General features: G+C 41.3%; 1 protein-coding gene across 1 annotated transcript in view; it reads left to right on the forward strand.

Moving 5' to 3' along the window:
- LOC139420438 (receptor-type tyrosine-protein phosphatase N2-like) overlaps nucleotides 1-18,645 on the forward strand; it is a 303,402-nt gene that overhangs the window by 182,246 nt on the left and 102,511 nt on the right. Inside the window, exon 11 of the mRNA XM_071170577.1 lies at nucleotides 11,878-11,942. Coding sequence (XP_071026678.1) covers nucleotides 11,878-11,942 — 65 coding nt within the window. The remainder of the gene's footprint in view (nucleotides 1-11,877; nucleotides 11,943-18,645) is intronic.

Consider the following 18,645-nt stretch of genomic DNA (forward strand, 5'->3'; position numbering starts at 1 on the left):
ATGCCTTTAAGCAGCTTGGAAAATTCCAGAAAACCATGTCATGGCTTCAGAAGCTTCTGATAGGCTAATTGACATCATTTGAGTCAATTGAAGGTGTACCAGTGGATGTATTTTACCTTCAAACTCAGTGCTTCTTTGCTTATCATCATGGGAATATCCAAATAAATCAGCCAAGACCTCAGAAAAACAATTATAGACCTCCACAAGTCTGGTTCGTCCTTGGGAGCAATTTCCAAACGTCTGAAGGTACCACGTTCATCTGTACAAACAATAGTACGCAAGTATAAACACCATGGAACCACGTAGCCGTCATACCGCTCAGGAAGGAGACTCGCTCTGTCTCCTAGAGATGAACGTACTTTGGCGCAAAAAGTGCAAATCAATCCCAGAACAACAGCAAATGACCTTGTGAAGATGCTGGAGGAAACAGGTACAAAAGTATCTATATCCACAGTAAAATGAGTCGTATATCGACATAACCTGAAAGGCCACTCAGCAAGGAAGAAGCCACTGCTCCAAAACCGCCATAAAAAAAGCCAGACTACGGTTTGCAACTGCACATGGGGACAAAAATCTTACTTTTTGGAGAAATGTCCTCTGGTCTGATGAAACAAAAATAGAACTGTTTGGCCATAATGACCATTGTTATATTTGGAGGACAAGGGGGAGGCTTGCAAGCCGAAGAACATCATCCCAACCGTGAAGCACGGGAATGACAGCATCATGTTGTGTGGGTACTTTGCTGTAGGAGGGACTGGTGCACTTCAAAATAGATGGCATTATGAAGAAGGACAATTATGTGGATATATTGAAGCAACATCTCAAGACATCAGTCAGGAAGTTAAAGCTTGTTCACAAATGGGTCTTCCAAATGGAATATGAGCCCAAGCATACTTCTAAATTTGTGGCAAAATGGCTTAAGGACAACAAAGTCCAGGTATTGGAGTAGCCATCACAAACCCTGACCTCAATCCTATAGCAAATTTGTGGGCAGAACTGAAAAATCATGTGCGAGCAAGGAGGCAGAGAAACCTGAGTCAGTTACACCAGCTCTGTCAGGATGAATGGGCCAAAATTCACCCAACTTATTGTGGGTAGCTTGTGGAAGGCTACCCAAAACGTTTGACCCAAGTTAAACAATTTAAAGGCAAGGGTACCAAATACTAATTGAGTGTATGTAAACATATCCCAGTCCGCGTGATTAAAACAATCTTGAAGCGTGGATTCCGATTGATCAGACCAGCGATGAATAGACCTTAGCATGCGTACTTCCTGTTTGAGTTCCTGCCTATAGGAAGGAAGGAGTAGTGATACCTTATACCAGGGGCCATGGCTGGATTTGCAGAGGACATGCAGTGCATGCCAATGGCAGACACCGTGAGTACAAGAATCAGAGATGATGCGAGATGGTGAAGTATCTCTGAAACCCTGTCTGCTTCGCAAATGGCACCCTATTTCCTAGCCGTGTGGGTCCTGGTCAAAAGGAGTGCACTAGATAGGGAATATGGTACCATTTGAGTCACAATCCCTGTCTCATGGTCTATTATACCACAGCTTTAGGGATTTCATCTTTTCACACTGTGTACATTGTGTAAACAGAAAACACACACCTTTTGAAACACATTTTGACATCATGAAGAAGTAATATTCATTATGGCACACTATCAAATTGCAACAAAATGTTCTGCAATGGAAAATAAAAACAAGCATTTCTTATTGGATTAATTCAGGTGGTTCCTCCCTGTTTCAGTCCATTTTCTTCTGTTTCATGCCTAATGAATGCAACCCAGGTATTTGAGCACTATGGAGTATTGGTTCAGACTGAGTAGTAGTAGTTGGTTGCCAGGCAGTAGTGCCTCTCCTCATACTCCATAGGCAGGTATTGATCAGGGTAAATAAACAGAAACTCAATCAGCTCTGCTCCCTGCTACTAACAGCACGACTACCATGTGATGGACACAGACAGTATGCTTGGTGTTAATCTTTCTGCATTAGCTTCTAATGATGTCATACACACGGAGACAGCGAACGCATTACTTTCACAATTTGATCAGAGCAGGAAGAAAGTATTTTGTTTTTCCACGACACTCTCCTCCTCTATTTTCCCTCTCCTTATTTTCTCCCCCCTCCCGCCTCCTCTTCCTCTTTCCTCGTCCCCTTTTTATTTGTAGGTTTATTCAGAGGTATAAGGTCTTTGATTTGGAGTCTAGATTTATCAAAGCGGAGGGAAACAATAAACCGGTGATATTCATGAGGACAAAAGACAAGGGAGAGGAGTGTTCCTTGATTATCTGTGGATAGATGGCTTTCTTTGTGTGTGTGTGTGTGTGTTTATGACCGTGGTTACAGCTTTAAATATGGGTACACACTAAAGTATTTGTCTTGTTACTCAACATTGTCTAACCACACCATTGAGATGGCAGGATACAAATAATATGTGATGTATATTTTTTCCCCCGCCCATCTGAACAAAATACCCCATAATGGCAAGGTGAAAACATGTTTTTAAAATTTGTAGCAAATTTATTGAAACTGAAATACAGATATCTAATTTACATAAGTATTCACAACCCTGAGTCAATACATGTTAGCATCACCTGAGGCAACGATTACAGCTGTGAGTTTCTAGTACAATACTTGCTCTGTCAAGTTGGTTAGTGATCATTGCTACACATTTTCAAGTCTGCCATAGATTTTCAAGCCGGTTTTAGTCAAAACTATAACTAAGCCACTGTGGAACATCCAATGTCATATTGGTAAACAACTGCAGTGTAAGGTATATTTGCCTGGTGTTTTAGGTTATTGTCCTGCTGAAAGGTGAATTTGTCTCCCAGTGTCTGTTGAAAAGCAGTGTCTGTTGGTTTTCCTCTAGGATTTTGACTGTTCTGTTCATTTTCATCCTAAAAAAAACTCCCCAGTCCTTGCCAATGACAAGCATACCCATAACATGATACAGCCACCACCATGCTTGAAAATATGAAGAGTGGTACTCTGATGTATTCTGTTGGATTTGACACATTTTAGTATTTTTTGATGTATTAAGTTAATTTCTTTGCCACACTTTTTGCAGTTTTAAATCAGTGCCTTATGTATGTTTTGGAAGATTTTTATTCTGTACAGGCTTTCTTATTTTCACTCTGTCATTTAGGTTAGTATTGTGGAGTAACTTCAATGCTGTTGATCCATCCTCAGCTTTCTGCCATCACAGCCATTCAACTCTGTATCTGCTTTAAAGTCACATTGGCCTCATGGTGAAATCCCTAATCGGTTTCCTTCATTCTCCAGCAACTGAGTTAGGAAGTACCCCTGTATCTTTCTAGTGACTGGATGTATTGATATACCATCCAAATTGTAATTAATAATTTCACCATGCTCAAAGAGATATTCAATGTATGCTTATTTATTTTTACCCATATACCAATAGGTGCCCTTTTTTGCGAGGTATTGAAAAACCTCCCGGGTATTTGTGGTGGAATCTGTATTTGAAATTCACTACTTGACTGAAGGACCTTACAGATAATTGTATGTGTGCGGTACAGAGATGAGGGAGTCATTCATAATTCCTGTTAAATAAACACTATTATTGCACAGTCGGTCCATGCAACTTATTATGTGACTTGTTAAGCTCATTTTTACTCCTGGACTTATTTAGGGTTGCCATAACAAAGGAGTTAAATACTTATTGACTCGAGACATTTAAACTTTTCATTTTTTATTAATTTGTATTAAAAAAAAATATTATAATAATTGTAACAATTCCACTTTGACATTATGGTGTATGTACAGTACTGTACCTACTCAAGAGTTTTTATCCATTTTTACTATTTTCTACATTGTAGAATAATTGTGAAGACGTCAAACTATGAAATAATGGATATGGAATCATGTAGTAACCAAAGAAGTGTTAAACAAATCACAATATATGTTATATTTGATGCCAAGAGTGTGCAAAGCTGTCATCAAGGAAAAGGGTGGCTACTTTGAAGAATCTTAAATATAAAATATATAGAGAGATTATTTTAACACTTTTTTGGATTCCATATGTGTTATTTCATAGTTTGATGTCTTTACTACTATTAAAATAAAAAAAAAAAAACTTGAATGAGTTCAAACTTTTGACAGGCACTGTATGTGAAGGCCAGTGACACAAAATCTAAATTTAATCCATTTTAAATTCAAGGTGCAACACAATGAAATGTGAAAAAAATCAAGGGGTGTTAGTACTGTATGTACAATGTACAATTTCAGAGATGTTTATTTGTCTGTGCTACAAAGGCAGATCATGGGATATTTTTTTTCATTTCATCCCCCTGATTTTGACTGAAAAATAAATAGTGGGAGATGCATCTTATCTGTCTCGAGGATCGGATGCATCCATCCCTCCCTCTCTAGATCCTCATCTCCCCCTCTCTCTCCCCCCTCTCTCACTCTCCTTCTCTTTCTCTTTCGGAGATAGCTATGTACAGACAGCCTTCATATGTGCACTAGGGGGAAGTGGCAGCTTTAATATTGGAGTGATAGCCGCTGATAAGGGTAACGGCTGTGGAGAGGCGTTAGTGTCATCCCTCCCTCCTCCGCAATAAACACTTTCATTTTGTTTTTCCCAGAGAGATGGCTGTAAAGATAGATGTGTTGAATAGACGACCTGAGGAGCAGTAGAGGGAAGGAAGGAAAGACGGATGGAGAAGGAAAATGGGAGGGGTGGGTATGCATATTCAGTATGAAAAGATCAATCAGAGGGTCGTGAAATATGCATTTTGTCATCTACCCTTCCTGTTTCATCGGCGCACCAACAACGCTGGCCACTCTGCCGACTCAGAATGCAAACCGAACTAACTATGATCTATATAGCATCCAAATTTAATACAATTATTAGTCATATGTGTGGAACAGTAGAATTTCAACATAGTCATTGTGTCAGAATCAGTGATGAGCAATGCCTGAATAGTGTACTGAAAAAAATCATTAGATCTGTACTGAGGTGTAGGGTACAGTGTACACTCTTAGAAAAAAAAGGGTTCCACTGTCCCCATAGAATAACCCTTTTTGGTTCCAAGTAGAACCATTTTGAATACCATGTAGAACCCTCTGTGGAAAGGATTCTACATGGAACCCAAAAGGGTTCTTCAAAGGTGTCTCCTATGTGAACAGCCAAATAACATTTTTTGGCCTCAGATTACTGATTTAAATGATCTCCTTTTCCAAAACTCAGACATCTTGACTTCTCAGGACAGGGCTGGAGGCTGTGAGGAAAGGCCGCTTCTTATGATGTTATAATATGTGTTGTGTTTCAATTATTCCACTGTCCTCAACTCCAACCCAAGGCCTTCACTCCAACTCAAGTCAGCAGTTCAAATTATGTATTCCTGCACTGACTTTTCTATTGCATATGTTTTGTGGTAACATTTTACCTTTTAGGGTAATCACATTATTAAGGGTACATAGCTTTAGATGCTAAGCTTTAGAGGCTAAAGCTGCTAGATTTTTTTGGTGTGTGTGTTTGTGTTTAATTTGTCTCAGGGCAATTAGACTGCGTGACCAAAACGATTATGTGAACAGCTGGGTAGCTGAAATCTGCATATCAGAAATAAAATCAGGGAGACACAGACGATTGCTCATTAAAATCACTGGGAAATTAACTTGAAAATGAGACTTGACATCAGTTTTCAAAGTCTGTCAAATATTTGTGGATGTTAAAATGAATAATAAGGTTGCAGTATAAGAGCATAAGAGGAATACTCTTAATCTGGGTATGTGTTTACTCTGTAAATGACTCTAGCTATTGGAACAGAGAATTTGAAACGTCTTAGAAAGCCCAGGCCAAGCATGCATCCCTGTGGACATTTACTATTGCCAAATAATGCACATTATGAACTCTCATGTAAACTCAGCAACAAAAAAAAGTCCCTTTTTCAAGACCCTGTCTTTCAAAGATAATTTGTAAAAATCAAAATAACCTCACAGATCTTCATTGTAAAGGGTTTAAACACTGTTTCCCATGCTTGTTCAATAAACAATTAATGAACATGCACCTGTGGAACGGTCGTTAAGACACTAACAACTTACAGACGGTAGGCAATTAAGGTCACAGTTATGAAAACTTAGGACACTAAAGAGGCCTTTCTACTCTGAAAAACACCAAAAGAAAGATGCCCTGCTCATCTGCGTGAACATGCCTTAGGCATGCTGCAAGGAGGCATGAGGACTGCAGATGTGGCCAGGGCCATAAATTGCAATGTCCCTATTGTGAGACACCTAATATAGCACTACAGGGAGACAGGACGGACAGCTGATCATCCTCGCAGTGGCAGACCATGTGTAACAACACATGCATAGGATCGGTACATCCGAACATCACACCTGCTGGACAGGTACAGAATGGCAACAACAACTACCTGAGAAACACCAGGAACGCACAATCCCTCCATCAGTGCTCAGACTGTCCACAATAGGCTGAAAGAGACTGGAATGAGGGCTTGCAGGCCTGTTGTAAAGGCAGGTCATCACCAGACATCACCGGCAACAACGTCACCTATGGGCACAAACCCACCTTTGCTGGACCAGACAGGACTGGCAAAAAGTGCTCTTCACCGACGAGTCGTGGTTTTGTCTCACCAGGGGTGATGGTCGGAGTCTCGTTTATCCTCGAAGGAATGAGCGTTACACCGAGGCCTGTACTCTGGAGTGGGATTGAATTGGAGGTGGAGGGTCCGTCATGGTCTGGGGAGGTGTGTCACAGCATCATCGGACGGAGCTTGTTGTCATTGCAGGCCATCTCAACGCTGTGCGTTACAGAGAAGACATCCTCCTCCCCCATGTGGTACCCTTCCTGCAGGCTCATCCTGACATGACCCTCCAGCATGACAATGCCACCAGCTATACTGCTCGTTCTGTGCGTGATTTCCTGCAAGACAGGAATGTCAGTGTTCTGCCATGGCCAGCAAAGAGTCCGGATCTCAATCCCATTGAGTACGTCTGGAGCCTGTTGGATCAGAGGGTGAGGGCTAGGGCCATTCCCCACAGAAATGTCCGGGAACTTGCAGGTGTCTTGGTGGAAGAGTGGGATAACATCTCCCAGCAAGAACTGGCAAATCTGGTGCAGTCCATGAGGAGGAGATGCACTGCAGTACTTAATGCAGCTGGTGACCACACCAGATACTGACTGTTACATTGACCCCCCTTTGTTCAGGGACACAATATTCAATTTCTGTTAGTCACATGTCTGTGGAACCTGTTCAATTTATGTCTGTTGTTGAATCTTGTTATGTTCATACAAATATTTACACATGTTAAGTTTGCTGAAAATAAACGCAGTTGACAGTGAGAGGACGTTTCTTTTTATGATGAGTTTATTTACCCAGCTATCGCATAACATTCTGATAACCATATGTTTCTTAAAGCTTGTTCCCGATTTACAATTCCGTGTTGGATGACCGTTCAAAACGTATTTCACAGTCAGAGCTCGTTTTTTCCAGAATTCCCAGTTGACTTGAACTCACTGAAGTCAGATTTTCGCAGTTTCGAGTTAACAGTTGTTTTGAGCGCAGACCAAATCATGCTTCATTGACAGCATGGCCAATTTTGAATGTTTATCATTTTAAACTTGGAAAAGAGACACTTAATCCCAGATTTGGGACCACACAACCATTCCACTGAATAGCAGGCTAGTGGTTGCTTTGCGATGTTTGTAGTTAGCCACTGTCACTGATTCCTTCTAAACCACTCATTGTTGAATTTGTGATTTCCAAATTGTTGTGAAATGTTTATGTCCAATGGCCGATGAGCACCGATACGTTGTATCTATAATTTCTCTTCATTATTTCTCTTCACATGACAAAGATTTAAAAGGATTTGCCAGTAGATTGTCAACTTGATTCATGATGATGACTGATAGTCTAATCAAAGCTACTGTAGAGATAATGAGATTTGATGTCATTTATATCTGTGGCCAATGACCTTGAGCCTTCTTGGATGGGCACTTCTAATGTAACTCTATGGCAGCAGCCAAGAGGCTTGAATTTTCAAGGACTAACATGCAAAACAGGTAAGCCCCCCACCCCCCTTTTAGCTAAAACAGAACTCCCTGCGCTGAATGATGGGTCACCAGTGATGCTGTGTCACAATAAAAAAACATGTGTTTGCAGGATTAATGCTAAAGGAAATTCATTTTCATGTGTCCTATCTGTGCTTAAAATTCAAACAAGTTCACCCAAAATATGCTACCAGTCTTATAGAAACATTCAGTGAATGTTTTAAGTTATTAACAAACATGTGGTTAGAGTATTGGGCCAGTAACCGAATCCTCAAGCTGACAAGGCAAAAATCTGGCATTCTGCACCTGAACAAGGCAGTTAACCCATTGTTCCCCGGTAGGCCATCATTGTAAATAGGAATGTGATCTTAACTGACTTGCCTATTTAAATAAAGGTTACATTTAAAATATAATTTCAGTTCTCAGAGCATTAATAAACCCTCCCAGGGAAACTTTCAAGGAACCAGAGTAAAATGTTCTCAGAACCTCCGAACAAAAATTTCCCAGAACAGGCTAATTTCCACGACTGTTCTCAGAATGTTTTGTTTTACCAGTCATGAAATGTATTGCTCTGTTCCCACAACCAATGTGAAAACAAAAGCATACGTTCCCACAATTCCCAAAGAACCAAATGTGCTAGCTGGGTACATGAGTTCGATGAGTTAAAAGTTCAACTAGAGATAGATAGTGACCTTCAGGCTTCTTTGGTTTTAGCAAACACTGTGTCCTTTTAGCTTGTCAGGCAAACTGCCAGCAGATAGAAGTTAGACTGTGTTTTGATGTCAGGCTCAACTCAATGTTTTGACTGGCTCTCTACTCAGCCACAGCTCCAAGGGGCCAGGGTTCTGGTCTAGAAGCACCAGAACCCTGGCCCTACAGTTTTTACTACAGTTTTTCTTGGTTACTGCAGTTTAATAGATGTCAGGCCCAGAAAGAAAATGCCCTTAGATAGCCACATAGTGAAGTTGAAAATTCCTAATAAGACACTTTAGTCATCACCTTTGTGCACAAAATATCTATTGAATTATTCAAATAATTGTTGCTGAAGCCGTTTAGTCTTTTTCATCACACCGGCGAATTTTATATTAATCTAATGTCTGCCATGTTTTTGGATGATGTGATGAAGTCATCGCTGCTCTCGGTAATCCCTGTGTGCACTGAGTGCTAGTGTGCATGTGATGTTGATCCGTTTAAACCGGATACAACCTGGATATAGACTGTCCATGAATCGGAGTATGTGAACGTGAGTAGATTACCTTGAAAACAACGGTTAGACGTATTGGACGCAGTCTCCACTTCTTATTATACCTAAGTGATCAGCTCCCTGAGAGGTCCTCCTTAAGACTAAATGCTGAGTGTGACCTTTCTGTTGCCCCGCTCCTCCCACCCAGCTGGCCCTAATTACCTACCTCATTACCCCCCACCCCAAAATAACACACTGATCCAAGATGGCTGCCTTATTACCCACTCCTAAATAACACCAGCACCACCAGGTTGAATAATAATAATTTGTGGGGTGTTTATATTTGACCTGTTACACACTTGTACAAGTGTTCATTGTTCCAAGTGTGTAATGGAAATGTATTTCTTGCACATCCCAACTCCCCCTAAGACACCCGCAGGGAGACGGGTCATGGATAGGGTCACCATTGTCCAACACGCCTGGAGCAATTGGGATTAAGTTCCTTGCTCAAGGACAGATCGACAGATGTTTCACCTTGTCGGCTCCAGGATTAAAACCAGTGACATTTCAGTTACTGGCCCAACCATAGAGAATGATGGAGGCCTCTTGTAGACAAAAGGCTGTTTTAGCATATGCAGCGCCATTGAGGGCTTCTACCCTTCTTCCGCCATTTTAAAGTAGTCAAAGTAGTCAACTGGGTGGGGATTCCTATGGGTTGTAGCCTCAATGGCGCTGGCCATGCTATCACAGACGCTATAATGGCACAGAAATAAAGATGAGTCCTCTATCTATCTCTATGGGCCCAGTGCTCTGACCTCGAGGCTACCTGCCACCCGAACCAAGATAGCTTCCTCATTTGACCCTCCTAAATCACAACAGGTAGATACACAGATCCAAGATGGCTGCTACTCCCCACAACTGATTTTCTATACTCTCTGCAATCTTTGTTGACATTTTAATGAACTGTACTGTAGCTTGCTTGATGCCTGCTGGCCTAATGGATATCTGTGCTCTGAATGGATCCCCCCCCCCTATTATTTCCCCCCCCCTCCTCCCGCCAGACTTCACTCCATAAGTCCTGACTATATATTCAAGACGTCGCCATCACTATGGTGATCGCTGATGAGACGATAGGGTGATCAGCGCTTGCAGGATGTCGGACAATAAACTGAGAGGGAGAGGGAGAGAGAGAGGGCTGTAATTAGCCTTCCTAATGATGGCACTAAAGTAACGTGCTTAATTATATGGAATGCTGCATAAATTGCCAAGTGTGTGGAATCATTGGAATTGATTAAAATACTAATTAAACAGGCCCTTGCAGAATTTGGAGAGTGAGGTAAGGTTCAGCTCTTCAGGGTCATTTGCATACCCTTAATCTGGGGGAATGGGATTTAAAGGACCCTCTCTCTCTCTGGCTTTCCCTATTTCTCTTTTCCCCCTATTTCCCAGTTCACATGCTAACAAACTCAATTAAAATTATACTCTGTTTTCTCTTTTCACCATATAATTTGGCATAAGACCCCTTTGATTTTGTTTTTCAATATAAATGTATCCATCAAAGTGAGTGTTTCAAAGGCTAAACATGCACAGAAAAAAAACAAGTCTGCCGAGTGTATGATCTTAAATGTTGCATGCCACTTGCTTTGATTTGTGTGAGAATATCTTTGTTAAATATTGCATTTAGAACTAGCGGGGGCATCCTTTAATAGATTTATGGATCAAACTCATATTGCAATCCTATTAACTACAGCGAGAACCAAGAGAAATTAATTACGCAGTACATCGACTAGCACTTTTACATTCAAATAAATATTAAACATTCATTGGTACAGATATACAATCTTAATTTGACCAGTTTCTCACAGAAGACAAAATTAACCTGCAGCAACAGGAAATGTGAATTATTGTGTGAATAATGAATGGACATTTTGGAGGAGTTGATAAAAAAAATTGTTAGGGCAAATCAAGTAGGACATTTTAAAGTAACAACTACAAACTTTAGAAGCCTTTTTATACCTTGAATATACTTCCTGCAACAACAGGGTGATCAAATTAAGATCTTACATATGTACCCCGACAGCTGACAGTGTGCAAAGGTCTTGCTCATAAACCACGTTACAACCATTTTAATAATCGTCAGAGCAAAGTAACAAGAACGTTTCCGTTGTGCGATGCCTATGTGCTCGATTCTAGACACTGTACTGTAGGGTATTCTGTGGTCATGTACAGGTGTAGGATCTTAACTTGATCACCCTGATGTTGCAGAACATTTTCAAATCTGAAGGGTAGTTGGGCTAACTCTTGCATGTGTACCGTAGCCAACAATAAGTGAAACTTTGACTGGTCACTGATGAGTCTGGAGTTTGAGTTGAAGTCACATGTTGACAAAGACCTTTTGGGTGAAAACTTTGCAATAAACTGTGAGAGAATCACTGTGTGGTCATCTATCTTTAATTTTCACACACTCTTTCGGTCGCGCTCTCCTGTTTCCCTTCAAGAATTAGACGGTCAAACATGTTCTTCTGCGTCATTCATTCTCCTCACACACAACTCATTCCACTCACTCATTTCACTTTCCACTTACTCATTACGTTATGTTTCTTTTCTTTACTAATTCCACTCACACACAACTCTGGTCTTGTGCTGGTGTCTTCCCAAGCAGTTCAGCAGAAGAAGCAGCTGGAGAAGGAAACTGGTGTGACGATCCTGGAGGCTGGTGTCAGTGATGTAAGTCCTGTTTCATTGTCTGTTTCAAGCTGGGAACCATAGAATTATTGACTTGAATGGGGTTGCCATTTCTAGTTACTCTATTTCTGCGCTGTGAACATCCAACACTGACTATATCGGTGTCGAACGAAGTATAAAACTGACCCCCCCCCCCAAAATGATTTTTATACCCGGAAGTCATCTGGATGCTGGATTGCTTCAATGTGATGTTATGTAACATTACGATGGTATTCAACTGAGGCTGTTTATTGAATAGCATTTGTGTGATATTGTATAGTTAGATCTTACCCCGTAAAGTCCCTAAAGAGAATACTGAGCTCATCATCCAACACCCAACATGCATCATGTTTCATTGTAAAGGAATTGAACCGAACCTGAAATCTCCCGGATCTTATAGAAACCATAGTGTCTCTGGTACACTGGGCTCTCTCCGGTGATATGGCTCCATATATGGCAGCTTGGCCATCTATACCGCCTGCATCCTTTACGAGGCCCCCATTAAGCGACCAGACATTGATCCTGAGCTGAAATTAATGCAAAATGTATTTCCTGTTAACTGTGTCGCTTTGATACACATCCTCTGTTTTCATTTCCTGTCCTCCTTAGGGTTGTTGGTTCCCATGGAGAATAAAGAACAACAAGACAAATTGCAGTGTGTTTTGACACTTTCAATAGCAGACAAGGAGCAATGAGCAGATTATCTGGAGAGCTGTCATTTTATGGCTAGACATTATGGCTGGCGGTGACATATTCATAAGAAAAATTAAGAGTCCAAAAAGATACTGAAGATGAGTGCCGGGATGAGAGCAGGGGAGATGTGCGTTCATTCGATGGCGACGCTGCTAATAAATATTCATAAGTAGTGTGGGGTAGGTGAGGATCTAATCAAACAGCCATTGATGGGCTGTAGCCCTCCTAGAATTTTTTCTACGGAAATGAGACAGACAGCGGTGGCACTGTGAGCCATGAAGATCATCGCGAGGCATGCTGGGAACTAAATGGACGTGGCCTGTGTGTGGGCTGCTGCCGTCGTCAATAGCAACAGGGTAACATAGTCGGGACCGTTTTCCTGGCTCAATCCCTCCTATGGACTTTGTCACACTCTTTTCGATTGATTTAATCCTACTGTGAATCTCTTGCTTATGCCTACGCATTTACCTCCCTCTTTTTTAAGTCCTCTTTTCCTTCGCCTCATCTACCCTTTTCTCCCTTTCTCTTTCCCTCTATCTTTCTGACTATCTTTTTCTCCATCTTCACTCTTGTCCAACACCCAGAAAAAACAAGGCAAACAGTGACGGAGGGCTGGGATTTGTCATATTTGTCCTATTTGTTGATAATTAGCTGCAATTATAGGGAACCGGAGTGAGGGAGAGATCCTTTACCTCAGGAGTGGGAAATCAGAGACAGATGCTGTGTGTGTGTGTGTGTGTGTGTGTGTGTGTGTGTGTGTGTGTGTGTGTGTGTGTGTGTGTGTGTGTGTGTGTGTGTGTGTGTGTGTGTGTGATTAGAAAATGTGTATTTGAGGGAAGTATAGTGAGAGCCAAGCCCTATAATTATTAATTTTCTGTATTGGCATTGTCATAGTCCAAACCCAAATAAGGCTCAATTCATCCCAGTGGTTTTTAGTCCCTGAATGGGGACAGAGGGATAATTTTCTGAAAACGGTAGCAGAACATGCTGCTGAGAGTGCCTGTGGAGAGTGCTCTCAGAATGCATTAGTTTAAATGGAATTGAGCACAACTATTAGTTGGTGAATTTATGGGGTGACCGCTGATATATTGTTATTAGTGGGTACCTCAGCTAGATGCCAAAGCATGGGTCGGTAACTATGCATTAGCTTGCAAAACACAAGTTTTAAATAGATAACTAAATACATTGGCAAATAAAGTAAATTAAATTAAGTTAATAAAGGCACAACCAGTTAGATGTGATGGGGTTTATATCCTGTCGCAATCAAATTGGAGTATTCCTACACTGTAGCACAGGCTTACAGAGACTGGTTGGAGTGTGCCTGCTCTTGCATGGAACGAACCAACCTGGTATTGTTAAGAGGACCGAGAGTGAAGCTGCATGGAATGAACCAACCTGGTATTGTTAAGAGTATCGAGAGTGGAGCTGACACAGGTTGTGTCCCAAATGGCAAACTATTTATTTTATGTTGCTAACTTTGACCAGAGGTCTAGGCACCCTATGTCCTTTATAGTTTAACCTAGGGAACACAGTGGCATTTAGGACACAGCCATTGCCTCTCCGTCTTAACCCTGTCTGACTTTGTTAAAAATGGGGCAAAATGACAAAACAGCTTAAAAACCACGGACATCGATTGCAGAAGATGTTGACCAAGATAAGCTCATGTCAAAGTGAGGAGATTGGACCCTAATCGATAGACTTCACAATATCTGGTCCCCCTATAGATTTTCTAGAACCCATTTCCTTAAAAATGTCCTTGTTTTACGACTCATTAGCTACATTTACCACAAAAACAGAACACAATTTAAAGAGCGACTGAAATCACAGATTCTGCATGTGTTTTTATGGTGCTCATTAAGATTTCAGTCTTGGGGGGTGTGGTTCAATGTGGGTGTGTTATCGTACTCTGGCAGTTACTGTTGTTTGTCCCTGTTGAGACACTGTAGCTGCTGCGGTGTCCCAGGAGAGACCAAAAAACAGTATCAACAACATAGCCACTAACACTTCCTCGAAATAGTCAGAAATCTTCTAAGATAAATCAAGAAATTAGTCATTATTTTTGCCACGCAATTTTACATCTAGTTAGCTAAATTCCATCTGCGTTTGTCAATGAAGCTAGCTAGAAGTAGCTAGCAGGCGCATTAAGCAGGCAAGCCATCAAGTCACTGACAAGTGTGACGTGTGTGCTTCGGTGCCGTTTTGTTTTACAACTTTCTCACTATCTATTACCAGAGTGTGCATCTGTCTGGCAGCGTTTCATAGGGAATCCTGTTACAAAATCGGTTGCGTTGTGACAAGATGCTCGCGAATGGATTTCGAATTTGAGAAAATGGACAAGTGGCAATTGGGAGACAAGTGCACATCATCTCAATTGTTTTCATTTTGCCCAAAACAGACTCAGTGCTTCACTTGGGCAAGAGGTCATAGGGACTGAGTACCGGCAGGTCACATTTTCTACTGCTTGAGTTCCTGCACCTCTTATAGAATATTAGCTAAAAAGTATTATAGCGTTCCTGCACCTAAATATAAACAGTACCGGCACCCAAAATGAGTAGGCTATCAAATCAAATCAAATGTTATTGGTCACATGCACATGGTTAGCAGATGTTAATGCGAGTGTAGTGAAATGCTTATGCTTCTAGTTCCGACAGTGCAGTAATATCTAACAAGTGATCTAACAATTTCACAACAACTACCTTTTACACACAAGTGTAAAGGAATTAATTAGAATATGTACATATAAATATATGGATGAGTGATGGTCGAACGACATAGGCAAGAAGCAGTAGATGGTATAGAGTACAGTATATACATATCAGATGAGTAATGTAGTGTATGTAAACATTATATAAAGTGGCATTGTTTAAAGTGACTAGTGATACATTTATTACATCCAATTTTTTATTATTAAAGTGGCTAGAGATTTGAGTCAGTATGTTGGCAGCAGCCACTCAACGTTAGTGATGGCTGTTTAACAGTCAGATGGCCTTGAGATAGAAGCTTTTTCAGTCTCTCTGTCCCAGCTTTGATACATCTGTACTGACCTCGCCTTCTTGATGATAGCGGGGTGAACAGGCAGTGGCTCGGGTGGTTGTTGTCCTTGATGATCTTTTTGGCCTTCCTGTGACATCGGGTGGTGTAGGTGTCCTGGAGGGCAGGTAGTTTTCCCCCTGTGATGCGTTGTGCAGACCTCACTACCCTCTGGAGAGCCTTACAGTTGTGGGCGGAGCAGATGCCATACCAGGCAGTGATACAGCCCGACAGGATGCTCTCGATTGTGCATCTGTAAAGGTTTGTGAGTGTTTTTGCTGATAAGCCAAATTTATTCAGCCTCCTGAGGTTGAAGAGGCGCTGTTGCGCCTTCTTCACCACGCTGTCTGTGTGCGTGGACCATTTCAGTTTGTCCGTGATTTGTACGCCGAAAAACTTAAAACTTTCCACCTTCTCCACTACTGTCCCGTCGATGTGGATAGGAGGGTGCTCCCTCTGCTGTTTCCTGAAGTCCACGATCTCCTTTGTTTTGTTGACGTTGAGTGTGAGTTTATTTTCCTGACACCACACTCCGAGGGCCCTCACCTCCTCCCTGTAGGCCGTCTCGACGTTGTTGGTAATCAAGCCTACCACTGTACCGGCACCTATTTCAGTCCATGTCAAGCACCTCGCATACTCAAGTTATCACTATTGAACACATTAGCAAGTGGCAACTCCAAAAAGGGCTAGGGGCCAAGTGTTCTTTCAACATAACATTGGCGAAGTGTTGTCTTATGTAAACAAGTCCGAGGTGCTGTGTAAGGGGCAGGTCTGTGTCACTGAATGGTTCTGGCTGCTACGATTTATATAGAGCTCAATCAGCGTAGCAGATAGAGTGCATTCATTGCAGGTGTTTCTCTGTGCATGACAATTCTCCTTAGGTATTATCCCGTGTTAGTGGGGAAGTGGGCATGATCAAAATCAAAACCCAACCCTCCTGTATATCAGCCTGTTCTATTCTGACTAATATCAATAGGCCGTTTTAAACCTGAGAAGTTGATTTTCGAGTTCAGTTGCTCTTTAATAAGCATGGCATTTTTTAAGTCATTTAAGTTGTCATTATGTTTTACCAATGATATTGCTGTCCAGATCACGTTAGTGTCTCCATAACAGCACTCCTGTGAATGTGTGAAAAACTCTCTCAGGGAAAAATGAGAGGGCCAAAGAGGGGACATTGAAAAGGGGCTGTAGAATGCCTAAAATATACAATGTTTTTGTTCATCTCAATCCTAGCACTCTATCATCAGTTCTTCGCTAGGGCTGTTAAATGTTGACATTGACAGTAAATGAAAATCCTACGGAGAATATCAGTGTGCACACACCTTGCAGCACCCCAGGCATCAGTTTGGAGAATCAGCCTGTAGTACTGGTACCATAGCAGTCCTCCGTTTCATGGAGAGATGTTCCTAAAAGGCACACAGAGCTTCGTGACTGTGCATACTCTCCTCTCCTCTCCTCCCATCCTGTTTGTGATCAGGAGGGGTCGATGAGTCACTGTGCATCTGGAGAGAGAGAGAGAGCACGAGAGAGAGATGGTGCAGGAGCAGAGGGTTGCAAAGGTTTGCGTTAGCCAGCTGTATGCAGACATAGGCCCTTTTTTACATTGAAGAAAGTTGGAGATTCTTGAGAGGTATCGAACAAAATCCTGAGACTATACTTATTACTGTAATGTAAACTTGTGAACTTGTCAAGTCTTGACTACTACGTCCGGAGGTCACACACGACACTCGCACTTGGCCCCCAGTGTCCCCCCTCCATGCAGGGCAGTGTAAACGGAATTGTCGTGTTGTGCCCAACACTGATACAGTAAAAATGAAATGTTTTAATTATATTTTATTAGATTTATAAACATTTGAATTATATTTCAGACTTTTTTTATTGAGTTTTCACCCGAAAATTGCAGTAAAAGCCTGTTACACTCTGAAATTGATGCCGTAGCTTTAAAAAAAAGCTAATCTCAATGGTGTTTTTTCCCCTTGACTGCACTGATAATCCAGGCAAGATACAATCTAGCTTTGCAAGCAGTTTGCTTTTCATTCGCAGTTTGCTTTTTACCTCATATAATATAATGACTTTCATGATATTGATAAAATTACGCCTGCTTTGTTCTAAGGTAAGTTTAAAACACTAAAGTTGTAATGTAGGCCTAAAACGTATCTAGCTATGGTTCAGCTAACATAACAGCTAGCACAGTGGATCTGGGCCAATTCCGGCTGAGAGTCGGGGCAATCGGCTGAGATTCAGACTCAGCCGACTTCATGTAGCCCAAGTCTGGCCCGCCTTTGGCAGTATTACTTATGGCTAGGATGCGCGATTGAGCTCTGTCTGATTCCGGTGTGAGTTATATGGCCCGAATATATTACTTGGGATGATTGTGGCTACTCTCTGGCAGATGATTACACGGGCTGATTAATATAGTTAACATTTCATTATTTATTTTCCCATATTTTCTCATAGTTTTTTTCCATAAAATGATAGTTCAAATAGAATTGATACCGAAGACAAACTAAATTTGTGTGGCCGTATTCATGGCTATCAGCTAACTAGCTGATGCAGCTATTACGATGTAGCTAAGAAAAATTCAGAAATAATTTTGTTTAGTTTGCTTCCTAGGAAGGTACAGTGCCTTGCGAAAGTATTCGGCCCCCTTGAACTTTGTGACCTTTTGCCACATTTCAGGCTTCAAACATAAAGATATAAAACTGTATTTTTTTGTGAAGAATCAACAACAAGTGGGACACAATCATGAAGTGGAATGACATTTATTGGATATTTCAAACTTTTTTAACAAATCAAAAACTGAAAAATTGGGCGTGCAAAATTATTCAGCCCCCTTAAGTTAATACTTTGTAGCGCCACCTTTTGCTGCGATTACAGCTGTAAGTCGCTTGGGGTATGTCTCTATCAGTTTTGCACATCGAGAGACTGACATTTTTTCCCATTCCTCCTTGCAAAACAGCTCGAGCTCAGTGAGGTTGGATGG

The sequence above is a fragment of the Oncorhynchus clarkii genome, chromosome 11 (genome assembly GCF_045791955.1).
Source record: "Oncorhynchus clarkii lewisi isolate Uvic-CL-2024 chromosome 11, UVic_Ocla_1.0, whole genome shotgun sequence".
In the NCBI taxonomy this organism is placed as follows: domain Eukaryota; kingdom Metazoa; phylum Chordata; class Actinopteri; order Salmoniformes; family Salmonidae; genus Oncorhynchus; species Oncorhynchus clarkii.